The sequence below is a fragment of the Xyrauchen texanus genome, chromosome 31 (genome assembly GCF_025860055.1).
Source record: "Xyrauchen texanus isolate HMW12.3.18 chromosome 31, RBS_HiC_50CHRs, whole genome shotgun sequence".
NCBI lineage: Eukaryota > Metazoa > Chordata > Actinopteri > Cypriniformes > Catostomidae > Xyrauchen > Xyrauchen texanus.
In genome coordinates, this window is record NC_068306.1 from 17,423,705 (window position 1) to 17,434,518 (window position 10,814).

At 37.9% G+C, this 10,814-nt stretch overlaps 1 protein-coding gene across 4 annotated transcripts; it reads left to right on the forward strand.

Annotated features, from left to right (window-relative positions):
• The first annotated feature begins 222 nt into the window (after positions 1–222).
• On the forward strand, positions 223–7,893 carry LOC127624659 (centrosomal protein CCDC61). Of its 4 annotated transcripts, none has more exons than XM_052099484.1 (13): positions 223–519; positions 1,322–1,482; positions 1,586–1,668; positions 1,922–2,082; positions 2,162–2,314; positions 4,160–4,361; positions 4,506–4,588; positions 4,709–4,932; positions 5,225–5,303; positions 5,663–5,866; positions 6,290–6,323; positions 6,471–6,537; positions 6,635–7,893. In XM_052099484.1, the coding sequence occupies exons 2-13, from the start codon at positions 1,335–1,337 to the stop codon at positions 6,727–6,729; spliced, it is 1,533 nt and encodes a 510-aa protein (XP_051955444.1). In that variant the 5' UTR covers positions 223–519; positions 1,322–1,334; the 3' UTR covers positions 6,730–7,893. The 4 variants fall into 4 exon arrangements, with proteins under 4 accessions (XP_051955444.1, XP_051955442.1, XP_051955443.1 ...); XM_052099482.1 differs by having other exon boundaries at positions 224–629; positions 6,635–7,853; XM_052099483.1 differs by having other exon boundaries at positions 224–578; positions 6,635–7,853.
• Positions 7,894–10,814: the final 2,921 nt, after the last annotated feature.

Below are 10,814 nucleotides of genomic sequence, written 5' to 3' on the forward strand. Positions count from 1 at the left end.
TTTTCTAGACTTGTAAAATGCCTAACTCAACACCTAATTATTTTAAATACTGTGATTAAATAAAGATGTGACTCTGTGCCTCTGATTTTCTCATATATGGCATCTGCAGATATGGCATCATAGTCACCATTTGACTGATATAAAAATTTAGCAAAACTTCAAATCAATCAACTGAACCAAATGGCCATTGAACTCTATTAATGGAGCAATAGTTCCCTCTTGAGGACTTAAGTCTCTTGTTTTTTTTCTTTCTTTAACCACTCTTCAACTCGAGTCTGGCGCTTCGAAAATCACTTTTAGGAGTGCGTGAAGGGTTGGCCGAGGGCGTTGCCACAATGAAAGCTTTCCTTTTGATTGACAAATAGAGGAGCCAATAGCATTCCTAGATGTATACGAGTTGACCAATCTAATCAGTTATGGGAGGGAGTTTCAAATTCCCGGTCATTGAGCCGCTGCTTTCAGTTGTTCGAGCTCTGCAACGACCACTTTACCGAACATGTACTCTTGAAATTAGAAGAGGTGTCGTTTAATTTACTTCATATATCTGAGGTTTATTTTCGTTGACGTTTTAAATGCAGGTTTGTAACCGTACAGTTCGTGCCTGCCTAACGCATTTCCACCAATAACGGGTATGTTGCTGCTAGCTTGCTAGTTATGGACTGAGATACATCTATCATAACATAATCATTCACTTTTTCACACGCATTTATCATCCTTTGTAGGCTAATGTTCCTCAGTAGTCTTCAAAACCATCATGTCTGATTTCATATCTAATGATTTTAAATCGTTATTATGCGATTAGCCCTGCGCTGCCAGTTATCTGTTAAATATTTTAAGGTTAGCAAGGTAACAAAAGTCATCCATCAGCTTACCAGCTGAGATGTTTAGTTTGGTTCTTCTATTGGATATTGAGTCATGAATAAATTAGGTTTCAACCTCTATCCAGCTCTGATACAATGACATTTCAGTGAAGTGTAAAGAAATATCAGTCTCATTCATTGAAATGGTTCCTGACACAAATCTATATTTATAAAAAATATTTGACATGGACAACACCAACAATAGCTGGATTTATGAAGTCGTACTGTTTTGTTTAAATGACTATTGATGATGCAATAAGACCGTATGATTACACACTATTTAAATGTTCTGCAATATTTGTGCACATCTATCTATCTGTAAGCCTTTTTTTATTATTATTATCAGCCACCTTAAGTCTTTTAATTTGGAAACCTCTCATATTTCGTTGACCTCACAAATTGTTTTTCAGTCAATATAAACTGCATATTATTGAACCCAGTGCAACAATGATTCCCTATAGGCTGTCAGACGAAATGGAGGTTGGCAGAGCAGTGCAGGATGAATTGAAATTTCGGGGGGCTGAATTTGCTGTCAAGGTTGAACTGGCTGAGCGGTTACTTATTGTTGAGATTTCAGATGTGGTTACAGCGGACCAGTGGAGAGGAGAGTTTGATCCTTCTTGTAAGTTGTGCTTTTGAAACTAAATATTCAGTCTGTTAATTACCTTAAATATTGCTTTCCATAGTTTTTTTTTCTAAACTACCTATTGTTCTTATAAAATTAGATATTGAAGACTTGACCCGGAAAACTGGGAATTTTAAACAGTTTCCAGTATTCTGCAGCATGTTAGAATCTGCAGTCAACAAGGTAGGTCTGAAGGGCTTCCGACTCCATCATCTTTTACTCACCCTCATGTTGTTCCAAAGCCATTTGACTGTCTGTCATAGGGAATTTAGGCAGTATGCTAGTCTCAGTCTCTTCAGTTTTATTGCATCTTTTTTACATACAATCAGCTATTCATTTCATTTGTGCTTATTTGACAACATAATTGATAATGAGTGTTAATTAATTGATAATTTTTTACGAAGTTATTAGTATTTTTTTTATTGTCTTTTTGCAGTCCAGTGAATCTGTGACCCTTGACCTCTTGACCTATTCAGACCTTGAGCTTCTACGGAACAGAAAGGCGGGTGTCGTTGGCCGACCTCGTCCTCAGCCACAGTCCCCTGCTCTCAGTGCAAAGAGATACCTCATCCTCATCTACACTGTAGAATTTGACAGGTATGTGTGGCTTTGATCACTGTTTGTAGTGATCTCTCTTAAAAGAGTATTTAACGGATGACATTTTTTTTGTGTGTAGGATACACTATCCTCTTCCACTTCCATATCTTGGAAAACCTGATCCAGCAGAGCTTCAGAAAGAAATTCGAGCTCTGAGAACTGAGCTGAAATCTCTAGGACTGAGAGGAGACCACAAAGTGTCAGACCAGGAGACACGCAGGCTACGCGCAGAGTTAGTTCTTTCTTTTGTGAAATGTTAATGTTGTTTTAACAAGAAAATCATTTTGAGTTTCAATGCTTTGAATTTTATTTATTACATAGAAATAGTTTACATTTCTAATTCAGAAAAATTTTATAATCGGTTAAGGTCAAAAGTCTTAAGTCCACATGAAAAATCTGGGGTTCAAAGTTAATTTAAACCTGGAAGTAAACCGAACTGTAAGATTTAAAAAAAAAAAATTATTAATAAAACATAAAATGAACAATAAATATTTAAGTAGCACAAACTTGTGGGGCCCATAAAGCTAAAGGGGGACATACCAAATACTAAGAAATTGTGAAATTCATGTTATTTATTACTAATAAATACATTTATAGAAATAAATAAAACTTCTGTTCAATCAAAATAAGGAAAAATGCAAAAAAGACACATTTTCACTTATGGTCTCAGACTTTTGAACCTCACTCAGCCCTTTTCCACTGACATGGTTCGGGGGTACCTGGGTTAGTGCGAATTCTGGAACTGTTACAAGCATTTCCACTGCAGAAAAAGGCCGTTTCGTGGCCATAAACCTGGTTCGACACCGGCCCCAAAAGCTTACTGGTCTCCATGCAGGAACCAATTACGTCAGCTCCAGGGGTGAAAGGCGGGATAATGTTTCGTCACCAGTTAAAGTTTTCCCAAACAACAACAGTAGCTACCATCTGCAGCAAAGAGTACTTCTATAAAAACAATTACAAAAAACGCAAGATTATCATACATCAAAAGTGTTCAGGAAATGAGCGTTCTACATGCAATATGGTCTTTACAGGGATCCAAGATAAACTAGAGAGATAACAAAGGAAATAAATATTCCTCAAGAACAAAGATACAGCACAAAATGGTGCACGCCGGCTACAGTCGGACAATTGGTCAAATAATAAACAAATTGAAAAACACTTAAGGAAGTACCGGGACCATAAGAAGGACCTAAGCAAAAGCGGCAGTGGACAGAGCAACAATGTTTTGGACTTGGACAACAGACAGCCTGTTATCTAACTGGGGCATTGAATTCAAGCAGCCATGCTCAATATAAACAGAATCGCTAGTGTCCTCTGCAGTTGATCTTAGCAAGTTATTATATTTGCCAACTTTTTTAGCTTTCCTAACACTGTTGTAATCTTATTTTGTGCATTGTTTTGTTCTGTAAGGGGATTTTTGACCATCTACTCACTAGTTATAAAGTTCGAAAGGTTGCGGCTATCTGTTAAGTAAACCAGTGGGATTCTCAACCAAGACGTAAACATAATATTATATGCTATGGCAAAAATCCAAATATACTGTAACTATCTGCTACACCAATGTTTATAACTATTCCACTGTTACAGTTTACAGTATGTAGCAAGTTAAACTGTAGTTAATACAAAGTAATGTAATTGCATTGCATGTCATCTTTAACCTGTATGTCACCTCTGAAAATCTTGTTGAGCAATGTGATAATGTTGGATTGCATTACTTCATATGTTTAAATATTTCCTCATAAACAAGAGTAAAAGCTGTATTCAAACACTTTGATGCACAGTGTTTGTTAAACTACCATGTAGCCTGTTACGTCATAATTTGGTTTTCAAGAAAGTTGCAGCCGATTTATGTACCATATTGCCCCGGCCTTGAACCATGCGAAGCACAGGCTCGGCACAAGATCCATCGCCATTTCGCCTTAAAAGGGCTAATTGTGTGTTGCTTTGATGATTAGACCTGCGGTATTCTTTGATGATGTCAAAAAATATACATTGAACCAACAAAATTTTGAATGTTAAATGGGAGATGTTATATTTTGAAGTATTATACATCATGTTTTTAAATGCTCCTCATCAGATTGGCTTTGGTGAGAGATGAAAAGGAGGCCTTGGCCAAGGCTCTGGATCGTCTGCAGATGGGAGGTGCCGGTTCCACACCTGGGGCTCATGGGCTCAGAGAGGCAGTCCACAGCCTTGAGGAACAGCTACTGAAGGAAAGGGCAAAAAGCCAACGTTCAGCTAGCAAGAGGGGCCAGGAACAGCGCCACCTGCTGGAACAGGTGTGTCCAAGCCAATTGTTGTTAAATGGTCAATAGATGGACAGACCATTCTAGACAAGCTGCTGGCAATGGAAAATAGTCATGCATGAAATGGTTAGTATGTACCATATTGTAACCACCTTTCAAATTCACTCTCATTGGTAGCTGGAGGAGCTCAGGGCTTCAGAGCGGGCTCTTCGGATACGTGTTAAAAGTCTGACCACTGAGTTGGCCTTGCTACATCGTGGGTAAGTAAAAAGGATCGCCATCTTTGTTCTTTTTTTTGCACAATTGGAAGCAATTCCTCTTTGCACTTCAACCTTGTGTATTGGCACGCCTTAATGTTCTACTTTCCTCCATTTTGACAGTCGGACGACTCCGGCCATGTCTGGCCGAAGTGGACTCCGAGGTGATGGGGGGGTTCATCGGTCTTTATCCAGAGAGCGCAGTTTGACCCGTGTAGGGGTGAGAGCTCGCTCGGGCTCAAGGGAGAGGCCTGAGGATAGGAGCAGGAGATCAGAGGAGAGAGTGAGGAGGGCAGATTCTTCAGGGTCTCGGAACTACATCTCAAGACCCTCACCGTCTCCAACAGGTAATTGCGTGTTTTGAACAGGATGTATTATTTTAGGTCATGAAAAAGTCAGGATATGAACCCCTGTTTTAAGTCTTACAGCTGATGTGTGATTATTTTTCGATTTTATTTTTCGAATTCTTTCTTGTATCCCAGACAGGACTATCTATTTGTAAAATCAGTGGAAGTCTGGGGATTTTTCTAGAATCAGTTTGAATACCGCGATTATTTTTGAAATTCCGTTATGTGACTTAAGTGTTACAGGAATTATACACTTCAGCTTCTACAAATGTAAAGGAATTGTTGTTGACAGGGTCACGGGTGCCTCGGTTTGATCCTACGTCTTACATACAGGACAGACAACGGCGCCAAAAAGATGCAGAGCTGAAAAAGTAAGAGCCTTTCAACTTTTTAAGTGCTTTCTTGGTGCATATTCAGTGTATTTTTTGGAGTTTTATTTTTGTTGTTTTATTGGTTATCTCTTTGTCTACAAGCATTGCCATCTCTGTGAGCAGAAATACAGTTTACTTTGAAAGGTGTGAACTATAAGCTCTCTTTGCCACTTGCACGATTCCATTATTTTCAAATAATATATTATCAATCATGAATTTGGCAGATCATAGCAAAACCTCTGTTTAAAGCCTGGTGCTAAAAGCCTGACTGAGGTTTGGCTAATATAATATATCTGTAGGCTACTGGCCTGTTTCCTACCTTCACAGACATGCATGAGGTTTGCTTTTGTATCCAACAGTCAGAGGAAAATTAGAAGGGACATGTTGGCCTCACCATCTCTGATGGAAAGAGGGCGTTCACGGTCCAGAGAGCTCGTTCCTCAGCTGATGAGAGGAGGGAGTGCTGGCAGGGGGAGGAGTGTGTCTTTGGAAAGCAGGAGTCGATGCTCTTCCGAAGGATCTGTAGCAGAGTTTGAAGAGCTTGCTAAGCCTTTAAATAGCAGGCAAGTGTTTCATTGAAATATGTTGCTTATCCAAGGAATTGCATGTTAGTCAGTTGTTTAAATATGTAATGTCTGCTGACTTATGATTTGATAATCATTTCAAACTGTTGTCAACTGTTTAATAATTATTTAAAGGCCCATGTTCGAGGCCTTTGTACATTTTATATATTTATTTAAGAAGAATTTATTGTGTTATGTAAGGTTTCTAGCACGCACAAAACATTTTTACATGACAATTTTTGTTTTTGCTACTGTACCTTTAAGCATACTCATTTAATGTATCTATATGATGTCAAATGAATTACAAAACCCCTGCCAAGTTCTTGAATTCTGAATTAAGTAGAGTTGATATGTAATATGCTATTATGCCTTTAGTTCTATAATGATCTGGAATTATTTTATAATGTTTTCTGGGTTTTACAGGGGAAGGAAACTAGTGAATAATTGTCCTCCTGGGGTGAGTAGGAATTTGGAGTGTTGCATTTTTAGTAAGGTTAAAATAATTTTAATGGAAAAACCTATTTCTCTGCATATGTCGAAATTGTGGCAATATTGGACATAAAATAATTCTTTAGCATCTCAACTGAACTGTTTTTCCTTCTAGACCAGAGGAAGACACTTAAACAAAAAACCAATGTGCAGCACTCCAGCACAAAGGATGAGAGCTGCAGGTACCCCATAAATTCCCGTTTTTACCAATATGCATTATAATAACAAAGGGAGTATATGAAATTGTAAATTTGAGCTAGACATATTTTTCTCCCATAGACACATCTATTGAAACAGGTGCTGACCTGTCAGAGATTGATGCTCGTCTCCAGGCTCTTCAGGACTACATGCGGGACCTTGACACTGGGCGCTGACTCCACTGAGTGGATTCAGATGTCAATTTAGGCATAGTGCACAAGCTAATACTAAGACTGAATAACATGGACAATCATTACTTGTACAACATAATTCAAACACTGTGTACAGATGTACAGTATCTGTAACATGTAGCCATTTTTACTAATGAAAAAGGACAGACACACTAATGTACAGTAACTTGGGCTAGACTTATGAAATACAATTATGTTGGTTTTTGGGGGGGGCTCTTTAGACTGTTGCCATATCAGACTTGAAGTAAACCAGAAGTGTCCAAATGTATGACCTCAGGATATTTTTTTTTTATATATATTCCTATATCTATATTCCTGTGTATTTTATCAACTAGTGTTTGTTCACCATGGTTTTGTTTTTTTCTGTTTGTTTTTTACATGATTAGTGTGTATGTTTATGTCTGTTTTAGCTGATCTTCCATTTTTATGCTTTGTGAGATCCTGAAAAACAAAGTTTTTTTTTTTATAAAGGATTTTGCTCTTCATGTCTTTTCTTGATAATCATTCCTATTTAACCTCTGGAATTATACTCCCTATTGTGGTGCATAAATGAATGTGATATGCTATCATTTTATTTATAGTCCATGTAGTTCAACTGGTAGAGCATAGTACCAGCACACCAAGGTCATGGGTTTGATTTTCTTGGGACACATACTGTTAAAATGTATACCTTGAGCACACGAAGTTGCTTTTGATAAAAGCATTTGCCAGATTTTTTTGGTTGCATCTAAAAAGCATGCTACCATTTAATTTGTGGGGAGGGTTTTTGGTAGCCAAGTGGAGAAATTTTGTGTAATTTAACTCGTCCTAAATCGGATGTGGCCCCTTTAAGACCGGAGTTTTGAGAAACCTGCTTTCCAGTACTCTCTTGTGTAAAGAGACGTGAGAAGGAAGATACGTTGTCCAAAAGAGCTCCCGGTTTTGTTCATCCTTTGAGAATTCTTTGCGATGCATATGGATTGTGTGTGGAGTTTCACCACATTTTGGCATACGTGCAATGACTGGCCTCTACCGTATTTCATTGTTTTATTTCATTTTTTGTATACCGACCACTGTTTTTTTTTTTTATAAATAGCCGTCAGAATAAAACCCTCCCAAAATATTTTTGTATTCCGTGTTTCTTTACAACCATCGGCTACAATTTTTTTGCTACTTTCACATTCAGCCAACAACTGATTGTGGCTGGTCAAAAGTAGAGATTTATAGTAAAAAAAGGACTTAAATACTGATCTGTTTCTCACCCACACCTATCATATTGCTTCAGATAATATTATGGATTTAACAACTGGAGTCATTTGGATTACTTTATGTTGCTTTTATGTGCTTTTTGGACCTTCTGTTCCGATCCAGTTCTGGTCACCATTCACTTGCATTGTGAGGACCAACAGAGCTGAGATATTCTTCTAAAAATCTTTGTGTTCTGCAGAAGAAAGCCACACACATCTGAGATGGCATTTTTGGGTGAACTATTCCTTTAAACGCTTCTTCATAAAAAAAATTTGAAAAAAAATTTGCATGTAGTTATGATTTTCTGTAAATGGTCAAATCTGCTATGATGTAATTAAAGGCATATAAATGTTTGGAACAACAGTTGGGTAAGTAAATGTTAATTTTTGGGTGAACTATCCTGCAAGTGCCTTCAAGTCCATATGATGAAACAGCTGCCAACCTAAATTTTCCAGTACATGGACATTGTAATTGAAAATGCATTTTAAAAAGCATGTTAAATGGATCCTTCTGTTTTTTACATAATTTACTTAAAGGTGCATTCAGTAATTTTCCCCTTTAAAAAAGTTTTACTCCTAAAGAAATAAACTGTAATTTTACGGAATATGTTTAAAATTATGATGACTCACATGAGATGAGGACTCTTGTCATATCAGTAAATTTATAAAAGCAGTTTACTCTACATTGGGCAGGGGCACCCTCGTGGAGGCTTCCATTTTAGAATCACATGATCATCTGAATACTACTTGCTTCATCTCAGTAACAGTCTGGACGCTTTCACTCTTGGTTTAAATTTAATCATGGCTGATTTTGAATAGTGAATTTCTACAATGGCATCTGTAATTGAAAACTATCGATTGTGAATGATGCTGCATCCACATAGCTATGAGTCGCTGTAAATCCAAGATAACAATCAAAATAGTGCCTCTTTATTTGACCCTTTGCTAAGCTCTGCTTGGGAACGAAGTCTGACAGTTTAATCCACTCTTCTCCAGATTTATTTAAAGATTTTTTAAGTAAAGAAGAACACGGCGGATATCCTCTCTGTGTAACTAGTGTCACTATTACAAATGATCCGGCAACAACGTGTTTTAAATTGTTTTAATTATTTTTATAAAACCCCGCTTAAAAGTAGTCAAACGCACATTACTACCATAGGCTCTCACTGGAAAATAGCAAACGCGTGTTAAAGTAATGGCGGCAGGGCAACAGTTGCTAAAACAGGATTGGTCAGAAACGCTTTTAAGGCGGGGTTTTGCGTCCATTTGAATCGTTTGTCTTGTTAAAGGACCCTGTTTTCCTTTAGGTGGCGCTATAAATCTATTTGGATGGGTTCTGAACAAGAGTATTTCCAACCTCTGTTGCTTTAAAGAAAAGTAGGCGGGGCGAAGCTTGGTTGTGCGTGTCACTCACTGATCTATGTTATATATATAGATCAGTGGCGTCACTACTCGATCCGTACCGGAAACACGATTGGTACCGCGTATGTGCGAAAACCACTGAGCTATATATATATAACATACATATGTTTAAAGCTTTAAAGGAATGTTTTGATTCTAACTCTTTACTTCCAACTATGAAGCAGGGGTTGATCATTCTCATCCCAAAGTCAGGCAAAGACAAAAGAGTTATTGATAATCTGAGACCGATTACCCTACTCAATGTTGATTATAAAATTCTTACAGCTGCTGTTGCAAACAGGCTAAAATTTAGGTTGAGTCAAGTTATAAGTGAAACACAATCTGGTTTTATTAAAGGAAGGTTAATACACAACAATATTAGACTTGTTTTGGATTTAACTGATTATGCACATTTGATTAAGGATGATGGGTTTATTTTGTTTCTTGATTTCTATAAGGCATTCGATACTGTAGAACATATGTTTATTTTACATGCACTTACATCTTTTGGATTTGGTTATAAATTTGTTAAATTGATAGAGATGTTGTATAATGATATTAATAGTTCAGTATCACTTCCAGGTGGGACTTCTAAGCGTTTTAACATAAACAGAGGTATTAGACAAAGAGATCCGACAAGTCCGTCCATCCATCCATCCATCCATCGTCAACCGCTTATCCTGTGTACAGGGTCGCGGGGGGCTGGAGCCTATCCCAGCTAACATTGGGCGAAAGGCGGGGGACACCCTGGACAGGTCGCCAGTCCATCGCAGGGCCACACATAGACAGACATACACTCACATCCACACCTAGGGCAATTTTGTTTTTTGGAGACACCAATTAACCTAGCCTGCATGTCTTTTGGATGGTGGGAGGAAGCCGGAGTACCCGGAGAGAACCCACGCAGACACGGGGAGAACATGCAAACTCCACACAGAAAGGCCGGGGCAACCAGGGTTTGAACCCACAACCTTCTTGCTGTGAGGCGACAGTGCTAACCGCTGCACCACCGTGCCGCCCTGCCGACAAGTCCGTATTTGTTTATTTTAATAGCTGAACTTTTGGCAATTTATGTGAAAAATAGTAAAGAGGTTAAGCCGTTGAATGTTTTGGGGAGTCAGCTGTTAATAAGTCAACTAGCAGACGATACTACTCTGTTTCTTAGGGATGCAGAGCAGATCCCAGCTGCCATTCATTTGGTGTCACATTTTTCCAAAGCTTCTGGTTTGACATTAAATTTAAAAAAGTGTGAGTTGATGGCAGTGCATAATCGGACTGAATCTCAATTATTTAATATTCCATTAAAAAATGAGGTAAAATATTTAGGTATTGTTATTACTAAAGACAATATAACAAAAAGTCAAAATATGTTAAATGTGTGGTTACAAAGGGATATTTCCATTTTTGGCAGAATTTTATTACAGAAAACTGAGATACTTTCTA